The sequence below is a fragment of the Coenobita brevimanus genome, chromosome 14, assembly GCF_032717465.1.
Source record: "Coenobita brevimanus isolate Jiangsu-jjx chromosome 14, ASM3271746v2, whole genome shotgun sequence".
NCBI classification, from domain to species: Eukaryota; Metazoa; Arthropoda; class Malacostraca; order Decapoda; family Coenobitidae; genus Coenobita; species Coenobita brevimanus.
This window is the reverse complement of record NC_136967.1, coordinates 55999413-56019076: the sequence shown is the minus strand read 5'-3', so window position 1 is coordinate 56019076 and position 19664 is coordinate 55999413. Positions and strand designations below refer to the sequence as shown.

The 19664-nt window shown below is 42.3% G+C and overlaps 1 protein-coding gene across 1 annotated transcript; it reads left to right on the top strand.

The window, feature by feature from the left end:
* The first annotated feature begins 1248 nt into the window (after window positions 1-1248).
* LOC145390410 (ionotropic receptor 21a-like) lies at window positions 1249-19074 on the top strand. Its single transcript, XM_080265343.1, has 11 exons — window positions 1249-1764; window positions 8665-8810; window positions 9444-9537; window positions 9947-10102; window positions 10356-10503; window positions 11750-11901; window positions 12594-12742; window positions 14426-14735; window positions 16315-16476; window positions 17157-17300; window positions 18835-19074. Exons 1-11 carry the CDS (start codon window positions 1249-1251, stop codon window positions 19072-19074), a joined length of 2217 nt encoding a protein of 738 aa, XP_080121469.1.
* Window positions 19075-19664: the final 590 nt, after the last annotated feature.

Below are 19664 nucleotides of genomic sequence, written 5' to 3'. Positions count from 1 at the left end.
GTAATTTTTTTTCTAAAGTAGCCTTGCTAAGGGAACCTCGCCGTTTCTGTCGTGGCATTCTTTATCCCTCAGTGCCAGAGTAATCGATGGTGGGGCACACGAGCATCATGTGATGATAGCGTGGCCTGAACGAGTGGATGTGAAATTACAAGGGCGCCGCTTTTTCTCTCAAGTGCCAAAATGGTCCAGGGGATCGATGTCACGGCTATTATTCTCAGAAGACTGAGTATGTTGCAGGTTACCCTTGAAGAACACTATCCCTGAACGGCCATGCACCAAGCGTTTTGTTTCGTAGAGCTATCGGTTGTTCAACTATTTATACCCACATACTGGAACTTACTATAGTGTCCACTGTGAAAGGAATCAACAAGCTAAGGATTTAACAGTTCCTCTGTCTGCCTCTGTTCAGCATATGCTCATTAATGGATAAATATTCACCCTTGGCAAATCAGCTGCAGGGTACATAATTGATGGTCGCTACTAGGAACTTGCGTTCATCGACCTGTCATTCCCGCCCCAAACTCGCCGTTGTCTCTTCATCCATCCACTTGTAGGAGAGTTCCATCCTCACAACCAGAAATTTTCTCAAACAGCTACTTGTGACAAATGTTAGAATTTCTCTTACTGGAATTAATGAGACCTTGAAGTATACGAAACATTAACACAGCTAAGTTGATCAGAATGTTTAAATCTGTCATCCTTCAATTTTGCAGATTATCAGCCCTGTAATCTAAGAGCTTAATATGATCTGTAATATCTCACAACAGATATAATGATGCCTTGCTCCTTGTCAGCACCCATTCTGTCCCCGCGTACAAACACCTACTCTAACACACCCATCATCTCTCTCTCCCGCTGTCAAAAGTTTCCAAACTCGCACAGTGGAGTTCAGGTTCACACCTCAGCGAGAGAACGGATTGGTAACGCCAATGATAAACTTAATGTAGCCACCTTTTCATGACTAACACGGTCCTACATTTCCTTTACATCGCAAGTTGCTAAGAATCCTGGATTAATTAAGCCATATAATACTAGGAACTCTTTTGTGAATGATGTTAATTACAGGAGGGCTACTCTGTCGAATATTTAACACGTTCATTGTATTTACTTCTAGTTATCAGTGTTTCTGAGAGAATCTTCCTGGCTGGATATAATCACTGTCATGTATCTAGACTTTAACTGGAATGATTTGAAGCTTTTCTTTTTCCCTCAGAAGTGGCGTCACTGATGGTGGTAAAGTAAACAACGATGATGGTACTGACGGCTCCCTGGATGGCGCCTCACATTGTCCTGCCGCTCCTCATGGCTGCTAGCTGGTGTGGCTTTCATGGTGTGGCTGAAGTGAGACAGGAGAGTCCATCACCCACGATACAGCATACTCTAATAAATCGCAGCACAGACAACATCACGAAGGCTTTACCAACACCAATGATGAGTGACCACGAGGGCTCACATTCGCAGGACAATAGACGCAACTATGAAACACCCACTCTCTTCAGCAGGAAAATGTTATCTAGTTCAAGCAGCAGTCAACGTATCATAGGCATGAGAGGCCAGTCAACAGGGACAGCAGGGATTGGGAACAGCAGCATCAGCCAGAGAGACTCCCCCCTGAATGACAGCGAGGAGGCATCATTGACGGCGCTGTTGACGTGGGTGGTGAGACGGGAACTGAGGCCATGCTCCTTACTCCTGGCCCACGACCCACACTATGCACACTCACACGTCCTCAACTCTCTCATACATCTACCCAACCCTAAACAGGTATAAATAAATCAGTGTGTGAGTGTGTGTGTGTGTGTGTGTGTGTGTGTGTGTGTGTGTGAGAGAGAGAGAGAGAGAGAGAGAGAGAGAGAGAGAGAGAGAGAGAGAGAGAGAGAGAGAGAGAGAGAGAGACGAACTCGACTGGCAATGAAGCAATGATAATGGAAAAAAAAATACATACCAGTTTTTCATGGGTAACTAAAAACTTAATTCATTGTACTCACTAATAAACCGAAGTTTCCCTTCTTCAAACTGCGAAGTTCCAGAACCCATGACCAGCAACAGGGCAATAAATGTGTATATATCACTTCCGGTCATGGGCTTCCATTTTATATTGTTTATTTTCCCTTTTTTCTTGGGATTGGTCTTGAAAACAATCTTCGCATTTTGATTTGTCCGTTCACAAAGTTTATTCAATACCTCGTCATCAAGAATGAGTTTAACCCTTGTAAGGTAACCCTACAACTCCAATAACACGTCAGATAACCCGGGGTCTGCCAGACCCCAATCTTTAGAAAATCACCAAAAATACTTACAACACATTTATTCAAACAATCACTTGTACACAATTTCTGTAGCCCTTTTCCTTCACTTTGGTGCAAAATGTATGAAAATACAAGGGACGAAATATTGTAAAGAAAATTAAAATTAAAAACACTGACAAATTTTATTCCAACTGAGATTACTGGCTGCCATACCAAAACTGATATGTTCCACCAGTTTTCTATCAATGCCTGCTGTAGACCAATGCCAATGTGTCTTTAAGAAGAAAGAGAAGCACATGTCATTATAAATAATTTTTGGTATGGAAGATATACATGGGGAAAAAAATCACAGGTTAGGTAACCTGGGGTCCACTGGACCCCAAAGGCCCTTTAGCACGAAAATAGAATCAGATCCCGAACAGACCCCATCACCTCCCTAAACTAGTCTACTAGTCAGGAAGGTAGAGGGAAAACCAGATCCTATTGTAATATATGAAAAACACTAGGAAAAATAGCGTGGGGTCCAACAGACCCCAGGTTACCTTACAAGGGTTAAAGGCATCAGAGAGGCTACACTGGCAGAGTTACTGATTGCAAGGTTCAAACACGAACTTTTACCGGTGAATTCTGGCACCATATTTGGTCACTTATCACCGAAAATATCGCTAAGTAACCAACTCCCTCCCTCCACTTCCCTCTCGTCGCTATCACTAAACCGGTAACTAATGAGGGTTTCATCAGAGGTTCGTCACTCTCAGAGCCATCCATCGTTGGCTGGAAATCTCGTCACTTGATGAATCACGATCACCAATGCTCATTTTGTAATTCAGCCTCGTCTTCCCCCGCAGCCCACCACCCCGGCAAAGCATTAATCGATTTTTATTGGTGGATTGAAAAAATGGGTGGAGCTTACCTTTCCTCTCAGCACAATATACGATAAGTAAGAGGTGGAGCTACGAAATATGGCTAATGGTGTTCTGAGTACGTCATCGTGTGATCCTCTTACCTATAAATGAGGGACAGGTAGGTCATCATGGCGAAGGGGTTAGGTGGTGCGGAATTCTTTGTATTAGCTTAACAATGAAGCTGAGTACGCGAAGGTGAACGAAGAACGCCTAGTATATGACGACCAGTTTGCATTTAGCTTCACATAACACACTGCACAACGAGACAAAAAGGTCACAATTCGGATATTTTCCGTCATTTTCTTTAAAACAGATATATAAAACTGGGTATACCTCCTTTGGGGATCTCAGGTTTAACCCCTTCTATCCGAGTGGGTCAACGTGGTAACTTCATACTTCACCATCTTCCTCAGAGAATGCAAGTAGGGCAGTTTGGATGCGGATACGTGTCCTGAAAGCATACACAATGTTACGGGAACTGCAGACAACGACCTGTGTAGCTTAGATACAGTGTAATGTTTATGAATGGATAGCAAACTCCTTATATTTGAATGTAACCACCTATCCATTAGCCTATTTTAAGTTTCCTGATTTTACAATAACACAACGGCTGAGAGAGTAAGAAGAAGGCTTAGATTGATGCCTTTTGACTACACGAAGGCTATTAGGGCTCGTTTACACGGTCAGTTACCACGTGTGGTGGTAAAGCACGCGTCGGATCAAGGGCAAAGCACGGGGCCAGAGCATGACACAGACCTCTGTTCAGTTGCATTTGTGTTTACATGGTTCTTCTTCAGTACGGCTATCAGTTTCAGCTTATTTCTGTACCGAAAGCATGTTGTGTTTATTTTCTTCCTGACAGAACCATGTGCGCATAGACGATTTACCTTTTTCACATAACTGTGCTGTTCCCAATAAGCTTTCGTTTGTGCTTCTGTATCTATCACTTGCTGCCACAGACACGGCCGAGCTTTAAACAATTTATTAAGTTGCAACGTTAATGTCATTGTCCACTCAGATAGCGACCTTGACTCCTGCGGGTCACTGGTGCAAGGTGTAGATGACGGTACAACGTCCATCGTTGCTTTTAACTAGCGTCCTTGTGTTGACGTGGAGGGAATACACATACGTGGCCACGCAGTTGCAGGGATCCCATGCATGGCTGCCTGAGACGTGCTCGTGGTTCAGCACCGCCGTCGAAGTTGCAATACATGTCCCTATTTTAGTTCTGGGTATGAATTAGTTGGGTTAAAGAAAACCTTGAACAAAGGTGTCCTAGCAGACCGGGAATGGAACTTGCGACTTCAAGGATGCGTGCCCAGTGTGCTTCCTATTACACCATTACCACCTTGCCGACGAAGATGAGGACTGGAGTGGTGGAGTACTTCTGCTGGAATGACGTCTGTGCTCATCGATTCCATTCTTGACAGCTCGTGTTGTGCTTCATTCATACCCTACTTGTAATCAGGGGATATAAAATGATACATTATCGACGAGCGCAAGTCAGTAGGCAATCGGTTTTTATAATAAGAAAAAAAAAAAAAAGTATTACTGTAAAAGCGATGATTGCTTTATAATGTGTGGCAAGACCGGGGCTAAGCAAATGGTGATTGTCTACGTCAATGACCCTCGCATGCTCGACAGAAAATTATAATTGTTCTTCTTTCTTTAGGCTTAGCCGTATGTGATCACTCACAAAACTGTACTATTACTGAAAGAGTAGAAGACTTAAAAAAAATAGGAGACGATTGCTCATTTTCGAATTAAGGATTTTGGAATCGTAAATAATTCCTTGTTTGCAATTGCCCTTAATATTACTTCAATATTTCATAATTCAACCTGCTTTAACTGCATTTTTCTTATTGCTGTCTCTTTGGGGCATTTTTCTTTAATTATTGTGTATAATGTTAAAGGGAGGGCATTTAAAACTGACACTGTCTTGTTTTAACTTTGTAGTAGATCAGCTGAAGACGGTGTTATACATGTCGAAGCGTTTGACCTGTGTAACTGATGTTTGTGACGAGAGTTAACATTCTGTTTGTGCTGGAATTAAGCTCATTTTCTTTCTTATCACAATTAATATTTTGAATGATTTGACGTGTTTACGTATACTTATTAGTTCATACTGATTCATGCCAGAGAGGTTTAATTATCCAGATTAGTCCTTATATGTTCATTCCTTGCCACTACAGGGCGATTTCTCATGCGCTTCGGGGGCTGTCCAGTCAGCGTTATTTTCTACATTGCTTTCCTTAACCATTTTCATGCCTTATAGTGTCCGCTTTTTAAACGACTGTGCCCCTCACGCAACCAGAGTCATCCATCTTCACAAAACACTGTACGGCCGGGTGACTATTCTATGAAAGGGATTTACGGAACCCCCTGTATTTTGTGGCGACTATGATTGCTTGACGCATGGAATATTACGAATGTTCATAACCTAGCTGGAATGAGTAACAGTTTGTGGATCAGATGCTTAAATGAGAGTTGAAAAAAAAGAAAGAAAGAAAGAAAGAAAAAGAAAAAAATGAGTGACGGTAAAAAATATTGGAGATTACAGAATGCCAGATGTCAGTCACACTATATACAATTGTGACATTCATAGGATTATGGTCAACAGGCTCTTAATGTTAAGCAAACTATATATGTTTACAATAAAATGGGTAGGCCTACTGCTGAATCTAGGGTAAGGATTGTGTCTCCAGCCATCTCTTAACAATGCTGCCGTCCACCTCTTTAGCTTTGTTAGGTCAACGGGAAATCGATAGAATGGCTCGTTATCCTTCGCATTCTTCTTTGAGCACCCATCAACACCACTTTTGCTTTATGAAAAACGAATGAGTATTGAAGGCAGAGAACTGTTTTTATATTCCCTCATGACGATCAGTATAACCTTCCAAACACCAGATCAAGGGTGACTTCACTCTAGGCAGTGTAATTTTACTACCTGCTGAAAGTAGTGGCACTACCACTAACACTACTTGGATCAATATGTAGTGTCACTTGCAAAACAGATGAGTTTTGGAAATGTTGTGAACTACTGGTACTGTATGTTACTTTATCTATCTATCTATCTATATCTATCTATCTATCTATCTATCTATATACCAGACGACACATTGTCGTTTAGTGTAATTATTAATAACATCCATGATATATATATTAAAGTACCAAAAGTAATGATTATGAACAATATGAACTACTTACACATTCATTAGCATATATAAGGCTCAATCATGTTACTCCAATACCAAACACCTTTTTTCGTAACTAAAGTTGTTACAGTTTGGCTGTGAATAATACCAGATGGCAACCGTGTCCACGGTTCACTGAAGACTGGTGAGCACCAGACTCCCGATTTGCGTCTGACACAAGCACGACTATGAGCAGCGGGTAGCGTTTGGAATACATCAGAAATGTAGCTTTGCTACATTTGCACTACCGTTAATTAAATGTGGTGCACTAGTCACTCGGTGTAAAAAAACAAAATGTAACTCCCCAATATTGCTTCACACACACACACACACACACACACACACACACACACACACACACACACACACACACACACACACACACACAAAGGCACAGCTGCTTTTGATGCAGCCGAGCTCGCGAAGTGGGAGCAGTTGCTACTTTTTGATCGACGTGCGTGTAAATAAAGCAACTCAAACTGTTTTTATCTATTTTTAGCCAAAATTAAAGGGGGGGGGGAGCAGACAATTATTTTTTTTCTAACAACCGGTCAAAGGTTAAAGTCACATGGCTACATCAAAATTTTACCTAGCATGATCTTGCCCTTCCCAGGATAAGAGCCGAAATAAAGGTTCAGATTCTGAGATGGCTGGAAACATTGATTAAACCAGATTGTTGGTCACTGGCAAAGGGAAATACAGACTGAGGAGGAGTTTCAGAGCTGACAGCTGCATACAGGAAGGAGTAGAGGAGGCATGTGCACCCTGTTTGAGACAGCTGGCCATAATATGATTTATGTATTGATCCGCGAGCCACTGTCCTTTGTACTGATTCTAATGGTACTTTTACTACCAACTAGATGCATGTTTATATAAATCAGTGGTCATCAATTTAGTAACTAGTAAAATAATATAATAAAATGCTTATGAGCAATAAGTTGGTCATTGATATTACTGTACTGCTGAACATTTTTTTTTTGAATTGCGATGCATTGCGAAAGAAATCCTATCCTTACATTGCAAAGTGATTATTCTCGCTACATTTTAAGAAAAGATACATTGTTAACTTAAAATTTTAACCATGATTCACGCTCAAAGTAAAACAAAAAAAAGATGTATTTCACGTCAATATAACAACACCGTTTTTAAATGAGACACTTGGGTTCAAAACCTATATCAAGCAGGTCAAAACCTGAAGGAATTTTTTATACTTGCAACACTGAAATTATTAGATAAGTGTTCATCTGTGAGCTGAGATCTGTGACTGGACATCATAAGCTTCATCCATAAAGATATATTGACAATATTTTTGGTACTTTCAATTAATTTAGGAACATGAGTACCGATCCAGTACCAAATTTGGTGAATGTCGTACCAAATGTACTTATAATAACTAACTGCATGTACCAAATCTATTACGTCAATACAAAAAAGGTTCCGTTGGTTATATTTGTCTGAGCCGCGGGTGAAAATTCATGCACAGTAATTTTCACACAAGTCGGCGGGCCGCAAGGGGGCAGCAAGGAGGGTGCATCGAGTCTGAAGGCTGGATGGACCCCTGGGCCTCGTTTTCTCGTGGCGATCACATGTTCAGGGGCAGGTGTGTCCGGGCATTAAGGCGAAGAGGGAAGGTTGAAGTGAATTAATAAACTTTGGAGAGATGATAAGACGATAAGCCTTTGCTCCACACTGTTTAAAAGAACAGCACGCAAGAGAGCACAATACCACACAGGGACGAATAAGGCCCCTGTACAAAGTCAGGTGGGGTATAGAGACTACACAGTCAGTTCAGCACACCCAGCCTTTTGGAAGCAGACTTTGTACGGGATGTGGTTTATCTATGATGGTCATGAGAAAAAGATACCTCAAGGATATTCAGAGATGGAACGTGGTAACTGTTGGCGTCACGTTCACCTTACCCCACGCTTCCTAAAAATGCCAACAGACGCTTTAAGTGGAAGACTAAACACACTTTCATTTTGCTGTATAACTATCAGGAAAATAACAGAAAGACCAGCGACCTTTCGTCTGTATTTCACATCTTTAGAGTAAACAATTTCATTATGTAACAATTTCCTAGTTCAATAAAACTGCTTAGAAAATACACAGCTCATCTTAGTACGCTTAATTTAATAGCCATTTGTTGTATATTTTTTAGGTTATCTTAATGTGCATTATAGAATTTTTGCATATCTGTTATTCATGTGTTTTTCTAATGTTTCAGGATGTAATAATTATGAAAGCTTAGTTTTTCCCAATTATAACAGTGTAACATCCCATCTGGTTTCAACTGTATGATGTGCGTGGTACCCGCAGGTGGTGGTGGCGCGTGAGGCTGGTGACCTGGCCGGGGTGCTGTGGCAGGCCAGGCAGTGTCGGGGATACATATTCCTCTTCCATAGTCCACAACCTTTACTTGCCTTCACTGCACTCTCAGACGACTTATGGGACTTCCAGGGCAGGTCAGGAACTTTGAATATACACTAGTGCATTATGGATTAAATAATGGGCAGATGAAAGTAAGGTAGACTGAAAAGAAGCAGTGGCCATGGGAAGTGTAGCTGTAATTGCTGTCGCTGTAGCATGTTCCTTAAGCTGGGATGCAGAAGAGAAGTTGGGATTTTGGTAAACAAATTTACAGGACGTTTTTTTTACTCATGATCAAAAGCTACGTAAAAATTTCATGATATTAGCTTAAGTACTTATCTAGCAACTTGTTGATTCACTTTTATCTATCTATCTATCTATCTATATATGTGTGTGTGTGTGTGCCAAAAGTCATGTCAGTAACAAACGTCCTTGTCTCATTCCTACAATGGCACTAATTTACTCACTTAAACATCCATCCAACTTTAGTGTGCATAACACCATGCATAAGTCATAACACCATGCATGAGTCATACCTTCCATTAACTCTCCTCGTTTAACATGGCTAACGTTTATTCAGATCTGTATATGTCAAAAATATCTTGCGGTCCTTTTGTGTTTCCTCCATTACCCGTGTTACTGCACATAATTATTTGATCCATACACATTCAGCGTTTCGGAAACCACCCCAGTCTATCACGAGGTCGGTAACTAAAAGACGTGTGCAGGTACGTGGTGGTTGGCGCCTCCAGGGACCAGCTGTACACACTGTTCACGTCCGGGAAGGCCACCAACACCGAACACCTTCTGGGCATCATCAGGGTCGGTACCACTTTATATATATATATATGGAGAGAGAGAGAGAGAGAGAGAGAGAGAGAGAGAGAGAGAGAGAGAGAGAGAGAGAGAGAGAGAGAGAGAGAGAGAGAGAGAGAGAGAGAGAGAGAGAGAGAGAGTGAGTGTTTGTATCATTAACGTGAAAGTGGATATGAAGGTGTAAATTAGACAAAATAAGTCGCTTAGGAAAAGGTGTTAGGAAATCATTAAAGCGAACGAGAGTAGGCTATGACCTTTGGTTTCCCATTTTCATCTCCTTTTCTCCCACCTTCTGCATTCTCCCACTACCTTCCCTCACTCACCTTCCTCTCAGCACCTCTTCTCTCACCCTCTGCACTCTCCCACTCCCTTTCCTCACTTCTCTCACCACCTTTTCTTGCCTCTCCTCGTGCAGGGTTGGCGTGATGGGGAGTGGTCGGTGTATAGTCACGCCCTGTACTCTGGTGGCAGTTTGCTCGTCCGGGTCAGCACTTGGCGTCACTCAGCATTCACCACCACTACACAGCTCTTCAGGGACAAACTCCGTGACTTGCGTGGCGCCCAGCTCAAGGTGAGAATATAAGACTTGTATCAGTGGCAATGGAGGCTTCGTTGCACCTCTTCCTCGGTGATTTGTTCTGCACAAAACAAATCTGCATGTCGCCCTGTCCCATGCTATTTTGTTGCCCTTCCTCCAACATAAAAAGGAATAAACCGGCTTAAAGGGGAAAAAAGGAACACATACAATGACGATTAGAAAGTGATGGTACTAAGTGTGATTTAAAATGAATAGACCCCAACTTTCGTGTCATTCGTGCCCTTAGGTGGTGACGTTTGAGTTTGAGCCCAGCGTGCTATACTACCGTGACTCCAGTGGCGCCCTCCAGTTCCCCTTCGGCATCGACATCGAGGTGGTAAGGGCGCTGTCCACGGTGCTCAACTTCACTGTGGTCTTCGAGGAGCCCCCATCCGGTCAGTGTTGGTAGACAGATAGACAGACGGACAGATAGATAGACAAGTATACAGAAATAGGTAGATATATATATAGAGAGAGAGGGTCGAAAATGAAGAGTGCACGCCTTCTATCCGACTGCATATTATTTTATTCTTTCTTGCGCCAGGTGATTTTATTCAATTTAGGACACACCTGTAGTAGTGAAGGCGTCAGTGAATAACTTCTGTAATCGAAAAAGCTGAACAAAATCGTCTGATGGTGGTAAAAGCAGAATATAAACGCCTCATTTAACAGAAGGGGTTAAGAAATATGTGAGGTGGTTGCGTAGACTAGATAGGACATGAAATATATATTCGTGGAGGATGTAGGGTTTGGAAATCTGTTGAGCGAAGGGAAAAATAGAATGTAGAACGTACGGTCACACAGAGTATAAATACAGATGTAAAAATGGTATATATAAGAGAGAAGGTGACTAGAGGCTTGGTATAGGCCAAAACACTCATATGTCCGCGAGTCCACCTTTCGCTCTTCCGCTTGCTTCTCACATCATCCATCACAACAACACAGTACTAATAATTTCTTAAAAACTCAGGTGATGAGACTAAGACACACCTTACTTTTGAACTGTCTAGTATTTCTGAGTGAAGCAAAATCCCGCTCCAAATCTATTTCTTCATCTTTCTTCCCGCTGCAGTTTTCCATAAGACTAGAGGCGGTGTGTTAGTGGCAACCCTTGTGGAAGTTAAGTAGATTATAATATTTATCCATTTCCTTCAGGTACCTCCATTAGTTTTCTATGCTGCCTCTCCTCGATTACGTTATTTTGCCATTTCCTTTATTTATCTTCTTCGTGTTTCCTTGTCGCCTCTCCTGGATTATGTTCTTTCTCCATTTCCTTCACTCATCTTTATTGCGTTTTCTGTCTCCTCTCCTCGCATTTACCATATAAACACGTCACTACAGACGGTGCTTCGGAAAAGAAGTGTTGTGTGAAGACAGAGAACCAAGTCATAACATTCTTCCTCTTATGCTATTTTTCCATCCTCCTTCACCTGTATCGCTGTTGTTTTTCCTCTCGTCTATCCTCGCTTTTTATAATTTCCGTTCTGGCTGTGGGCGCCTCAGGAGAGCTGTTGGATGTGAACACGGAGAGCTAAGTGCCCTTCTTCCTATATTCTTTTACCCTTCCCAGTCATCTGTATCTCCATGTCTCACTTCTTTTTATATATGTTTTGCATCATGTCTCTCCCGTGTGCGTCTCAGGAGAGCTATGGGGTGTAGAGACAGAGAACGGCACGTGGAACGGGATGGTGGGCAAGCTGGCACGGGGCGAGGCGGACATCGGGGTGGCCAACCTGTTCCTCACGATGGGCAGACAGGGCGCCGTGGACTACAGCGCTCCTTATGACGCAGAGGTGAGGGGAGGGGAGGAGGGGTAGGGAAAAGAGAGGAGGGGAGGGGGATCAAGAGGGGAAGGGTGAGGAGAGGAGGGGAAGGAGGGAGAGCAGGAGGAGCCAGAGAGAGGAGAGGAGGGGAGGTAAGAGCTACAGACGTTAATGTAACACTGATACGGGTACTATTGGAGGGAAAGACTTGAACTTAGCAAAGACTTTTTTTTCAGTCGATAGGCATAATCTAAGGATTTTACTGTCGTCCGCTTTGGGGGCTTTCAAACATCTCTTCCTTAGTGAATTATTTTAAATATTACGCCTTTATACTGTTTTTTACATTACTTATGCCCTCCTGATAACGACACAAATTGTATACATTGCAAGCAGTGACGTAGTCAGATCTTCCCGAATGGGGGGTCCAAGGTGGGGCCAAACTCTAAGCTGGGGAGGGGGTGGGGGCGTTGTATACAATGGGCAGACATAAACTGAAATTTAAAAATGGTTGAAAGGTTCGTGGGAAGACCAAGGATCTTACTGGGGGGGGGGGGAGGGGCAAAGGGAGGGTTGCCCTCCCAGGCACCCCATGGCTACGCCACTGCTGGCAAGGAAGAGTTACTAGGGAGCTTCCTCAACTACGTAAAATACGGGCCTAATTCCACTTCTTTTGTTTTTGTCTGTTTACCTATCTATCTATCTGTCTATCTATCTGTGTCCAGGTGAGCTGTTTCCTGGTGCGCAGCGACCCTCCCGTGGCCCCGTGGCTCTCCCTGGCCCTGCCCTTCCAGCTGGCCACGTGGCTCTCGCTACTAGTGGGCCTCTTGCTCGCCTCCTTCCTCCTCTTATGTTTCTCCGCCGCAGGGACAAAGTGGTGAGCACCCTTATACCACCACCCTTGTACCACCCCAATATCTCTCAGTACCACTACCCCCAATACCAGCCCGCCAATACCAGCCCCCCAATACCACCACACTTATACCACCCTAATACCCCTCAGTACCACTACCCCCAGTACCAGCCCCCCAATACCACCCTCCCAATACCATCACCCCAACAGTCACACTACGCCAAAACCACCCCCAGTACCATCACCCCCAGTACCACCATCCCAATACAACCCTCCCAATACCACCCCCCAATACCACTACCTCCAGTACCATCAACGACAGTACCACCACGTCCTTAACACAATCACCACCACCATCCTAGCACCATCACACCCCGACCACCACATCACTACCACACCTCATCACTAGCACACTAAGGCACGCAATGGGTTGCTACTCGTGCTCACTTCGGACCCTTAACAGCTCTTCCTAAGCAACTTATTTTCCTTATTACATCCTGATAGTCTCACGCATAGTAAGCTTTGTCTATATTAGAAAGATGTGAATAGCAAACAAGATAAGGCTGAGGTATAATATGTAAAATAAATCGCCAAGAAAGAGGAGCAACGTAATCTCCTATGTAACTTAAAATGTTGGCCTATGATGCTATAATTCCTTCAGTCCAATGACGTACTTGTATATAACACTTTTACTGCCTGGTGCTCAACATTACCTTCTTGTTCAGACAGACATGAATCAAACCTACCCACATTTTCCTTCTTTAGCCAACCACTCCCACTGGAAAGACTCCCCTCCTAAAAGAAAGAAAAAAAAATAGAACTTACTTTGGATATATACATGACCTTTTCTCAACACACAAGTGACATCAGTGTAGCACCTCGTAAATTCGTAGGTTTCTCTGATCACAAGTAAAATCGCTTGGTGTTAGCCAGGGTAATATAGATTAGTAGTCAGCCGAAGTTCAAGCGTAAAAGCAACTTGGAGTGACGGCCATGTGTCCTCAGCGTTCCAGTCTCGCATCTACAAGTGACAGCTGAAGGTTTCTCAATCATTAATGTTGACTTGGGTGTAGGTTGTTTATACTGTATGTTCTGAAATGTTTTTACCATGGCTGCTAGGCATGGACCCTTACGTCATAACGGAGATACTATGGGATTGGGCGTTTTTGTGATTCTAGTGGCGACATAATAACACTGAGGAGATACTTGTATGTCTGTTTATTCATGCCATTTACGCAGCTTTTGCCGCATCCCTCACCTTGAATATAGATCAGACTGAATTTATATTATGTCCTTCAGCTTACCGTTGGGCTTGATGTTACGTTTTTGGAGGCTTTCTAACATAACTTCCCTACCTGTATATTTCTGCATATTGCACACTAGTACTCACTTATATGTTATGTATGTAAATTATGTCAGCGTAAAACTTATGCATATAAGCAAATAAATAAATAAATAGATAAATAAATAAGTAAAATAAATAAATATATATATATATATATATATATAAATAAATAAATTATATAAATAAATATATATATATATATATATATATATATATATATATATAAAATCAATGTAGGGAATGAAAATACGTAGTATGCAAAACAAACAACGGAAGAAGAGGTGCAATAAAGCATCCTTATCTGGCGAGAATACTGTCTTTTGTGTCCTCACATTCTACCCGCCTTTCTTCCCCGGCAGTAGCGGTGACAAGAGCAGCATCCTGTCCCCGACCCACGCATGCCTATACTCTTTCGGCATGCATTTCCGTGAGCCACAGGATCTATTGTCACGTCAGAGCAGTGTTCGCCTCATCATTAGCTTCCTGTGGCTGTACACCATCATTATCACCATCGCCTACAGCTCCAACCTCACTGCCTTCCTCACCGTGACCCGCTTACACCCGGGCATCGACACAGTGAAGGCACTCTACGCTTCCGATATGGAAGTGTCTGGTCTCGGCATCTTCTTCAAGGGTGCGCTGGCCTCGGCTGTGGATCCATACCTGCAGGTGAACTGGCGTGCCATACTCGGTTCACTTAAACTGAGCTAAAATTGCCGCCTCTCCAGCTTTAAAGCTGATTTGTAACAGGAGATTAGTACAAGGATGCTGTACTAATTATGATAACGTGTTGTGGGCAGGATCTAGAGCCAAAATATTATTTTATGCTGCTGCTGAATTACAGTAAATAAGTTGGAAAATGCCGAAAATATTCAGTTAACGGTGGATCACCTGCAGGTGCAGGACTTGAGGGGTGATGCTGTAGACACCATGTTAGGCAAATGTGTGACGACAGTCAACAGTAAGTGATGAGAGGAAATGACGAGAAGGTGCAGTGGGTGTAAACAGGGAAAGAGAACCTAGAAAGACGAGGGATACAAAAATACTTCGTAGGACATAGCTAGTTTCTTGTTGTCCTTACACTTCCCTTTTCTTCACTTATTTCTCACTTTTAAGCTATTTCCAGGTAAAGTAAGTTTTCTAAAAACTTTCAGCCCAATCCTACCTTCACTTGGAAAGCTGAGAAGTCTCTCCTCACCTCCATTCCACACAGATCCATACAATATACTCAGGCAGAACCATACAATAGACAGCAAACCTTGGCGACATCCGTTGCCGGATGTGTTCCCCTAACAATGTTCAAAGAAAGAACTGTGTAAACAGGGCTTATAATACGACTATAAAATTATTAAAATCTTTTAGTTACAAAACCATGCCTAAAGTATATTTACTCAAACTGAGAACATCTGATATTAACGAAAGTGTTCATAATGACGTGGTACACAACGAACTGGAGAACACTGCAGTATTATTACCTGACTATCGTATATGGAGTACAGTCAAGATAATTGTTGAAGTAGACTATTTCCTGTTCCACCTGCAACGTGCTTGAGAAGAAAGTCAGTGAACTACATTAAGGACAAACTTAGAGGCAAACAATTGAAATTAAAACAGTCAAAAGGGCAAGCGTGTATTATCACGCATAATTTTTACTGTAACATCGTCGAGGAGTCATTTCAGGATAGATACACTGATCCTCAGAAACATATTAAAATAGGTTTTGAGAGGAATGAAGACGGATAATGCAGAAGGTACTGACAGTCTCACCACTGAATTTACTGAGGATGCAGGTGATTTGGTATTAAATGAACTAGCATAACTATGTATGAAAAGTTTAGAGGTCACAGCTTTACCCGGATCATGTAAAAATGTGTCTCTTTTTCTGGCTTACGGATTGACTGTATATTCGTTTGTCTTCACTCATAAAGCTAAAACACACGTCACAACCCAATTTAGAGCGAATATTAAAGTGAAACAGTACGAAAAATATAACGATCTGTAATAAGGGCTTACTGCTAGGGAGCCTTGCATTTCCTGTAAAAGTGGTTAGGATGGCGCCTTGTTTTTCCAATAAATTGATAAGGATGGGGCCTTGTTTTTCCTGTAACTTGATGAGGATGATTGTTTTACCTCTGAGCTCATTAGGATGAAGCCTTGTTTTTCCTGTAAAATGGTTAGGATAGTCTTGTCTTCCTTGTAAATTGGTGAGGAGTCTTTACAAACACGACCCTTCGTCACTACCTCCCAGGGTCTTGCTGAGAGGTTCGTGTCGTACCAGGACCTGAAGGTGGTGTGGGAGGGGGTGAAGGCGGGCCGTGCTGCCTATCTCCACAACAGGCAGTTCCTCGAGTTTGTCATCACCACCCAGTTCACCAGCGCTCAGGGCGGCTCCACCATGAGGATTATGAAGGTACGTTCGTTGTTACAGGCATTTTTAAGTGTTTTTTGAAGCATTTTTTTATGGATTTTATATCTGATCATACTGCATAATCAAGTTAGTTTACTGCAATACTGGTTATTTTTGTGGGGAAGTTTTTATCTGTGGCCTCTCGGTAATTTTCTAAGTCCAGTCTATAATTCTGAGCTTTTTATGTTTCGATTTTTTTTTTTTTTACCTCGCTTTCTATACCAAGTAACTAGATGCAGAAATATGAGCACCCCCAGGGGCCTCCCATGTATTGTGATTTACGCTATTAATCAAGATAAACATCGATGAAAAAATATAAAAAATAAAATTGACGTTCAGGCTTGAAGCTAAACCAGCCTGACATTAACGGACCTAACTAAAACCTAACCAACCCATCGTAATCTAAGCTAAGCTACGCTAACCTGACCTGATCTGACCTAACCTAAACTAATCTAATAAAATTTACCCTAACCTGGCCAAACTAACCTGTTGCATGTCAGCCTGAGTCACACAATATCCTGAACTCTACCTTCTCATCTGACATCCCCCAGGTAGCCACAGACGTCAGGTTAACATAAATTCTTAACAATTAATATTGCTTTGAGTTGTATCATTCACTACATCCATTTTATAAATAGGCTATGTACATAAAATCCTGTGCAAATGAAGAGTATATGTTTCAGGAGTGTTTTGCGCCGTACAGCATCGCCATGGCACTGCAGCGTCACTCGCCACTCAAGGCAAAGTTTGACCGCGTTATCAGGTGGATGCTGGAGAGCGGGCTGGTCAGACGGTGGTTTCTCGAGTCACTCAGGCTCTCCAGGAAGGTTAAGAAGGTGAATGGGGTGGGGGAGGGATGGGAGTTGGGTTTGGTAGGTACTAACGAAGCTGGGATGGGATGAAGGGTGGTTAACTTAGGAGGATGGGGAGGGTTGGGAAAAAGCAGGAGTAAGGGTAGAATCTACAAGTAAATAAGAGAGAGGTGCAGCTTAGGAGATAAATCTGATACAGAATTATAATCGGACAATAATATAAATCGTTCATTGTAAACTCATGCCATTACTACTCTCCTGCATACTTTTCATAACAAGAAATTGCAATTTTGTCGGTCAAACACAAACCTCTTCCTGTATGCCATGTTATCTTATGCAGCGCATCCTTGTGGTGAAAAACCTACTACTAATAAAATTCTTTATTGATATATATTTCAGTCTGCTTATTATAATTTTCCCCCGGCATAGCGGAGTCAATACTTTTCACTTGACTCATGGCCAACCTTTTCACTCAGAAAACATAGAAAACACCATTAGGCTCCTCCATGTATGCATTCTTTCACCTTGCTTATTTCAAAACATGCCTTTCTTTTCAATAATTCTATTAACACAAGGAGCACATGCAGTCACCAGGGCCACACTTAGTACCTCAGTCTTTTAAATAACACGTTCTGTACATGCACTTGGAACCTTGGCTTGAGCTTTTTAACCTGAGGTTTTGACAAATTTTTCGCAAGAAATCTAACTTATCACAGCAATTCCAGACTCCAAGGAACAATGTTTCTAGCAGAGAGGGGAATATATCAAGTAAACACCAGTGTCTATCTGTCACCAGACGCCTTAATCCCAGTGGGGTGGCCATAAACGAATCGCCTCCATGTCACCCTGTCCTGTGCCATCTGGGTAACCTTTCCCCAACTCACACCTCCCTCTCTCATATACCTCTGCCTCATCCCTCCATCTTTTCCTTGGTTTCCTCCTCCTGCTCCCTCCACCTCATTCACATACACTCTCCTTGTCAGGCTCTCATTCTCCGTCTTTCCCACATGGCCAAACAATCTTCAACTCATCTTATGTAGAGGTGGCAAATTATATACTGTAGTGATCTGCTTTTCTTGTTGAGGGTTTGATAGAGACAGCACATGAGGCAGCTGATGCCTCATGTGCTGTGGTTGGTGAAAAAGTCAGAGCCTTTCCTGAGAGTGGCAGTGTGGAACGCCAAAGGTGGCAATGAAGGCAAGGCACACTTGATCCTTCATTGCGGTAGCGACACTCCTTATTGGCATCTAGCATTTATCGTGTGCCCTTGTAATCTTGGCTAAGGCAGTCTAAGTTGGTGCAGATTTGGGTAGGGATCACCTTGTTAACATGGAGAGACTGGTACTGAATGATTGTAACTTAGAAAGTGTAATCTTGGCTAAGGTAGTCTAAGTTGGTGCAGACTTGGGTAGGGATCACCTTGTTAACACGGAGAGGCTGGTCCGAAATGATTGTAACTTAGAAAGTCATCATCGTGAACCCTTCGCCATCCATGACATGTCTAAGTCGAGTCATAGTTAGTCTTTATGAACATTATTTTCTTTGACAGGTAAAGACGAAGAAAACGAGTGAAGACGAGGGAAACTCAAACTTATCCAGGTCAGAGGGCGATGGCGCGAACACAAGAAACAGTGGTTTTATTCCCCTCAGCATCAGCCACATGCAGGGCGTCTTCTTTATCCTTGGGATTGGACACCTTATATCTCTACTCGTGCTTATATCGGAACGCAGCTACGAAGGCATAAAGAAGCAGGTGCCATTCGTCCTCGATTATGACGATGAAAAATAAGAGATATTTACTCATTTGTGTTTATTTACATCTTGGTCAATGCAAATTCATCCAACTTCAAAGTGACAGGCATTTGTAATCCGAGTGTAGTTGTATGATGACAAGGCTGACGTGTCCTTTGCAGACATATGTAATTTTTTTTTTCCGTATTTATGACCTATTAAATAAAGTCTTATCCAGGATTAAAGTTCGGGGGAGGATAGTGGCTTACATTTAGCTTAATGAGATTTAAGGCTGGAATGGGATGAAACACGGTTAACAGATAAATCCACGCTCTATCCACCCATGTTTACTGTGTGTGATTGCATATCGGTATTAATATACGATGGAAGGTTTATACTATATGCTCGTAAGAAACTGTTTTAAGAGCAGGATTTTGAATAGGATTTTTATTTTTATTTTTCACAGTTTTGTCTGAACCGCATCCTTCAGAAATATTATTGGGGTTCATCTCATGATGTTTCTCTTTAGAAATGAGAGAGAGAGAAAAAAATCGGTTCTGTTATTATTGTATACGGTTCTGAGATGTGCCGCAGGACGTAGTGGGCTGTTATTAACCAAAAATGCTTGTTCGACAATACTATCTACCT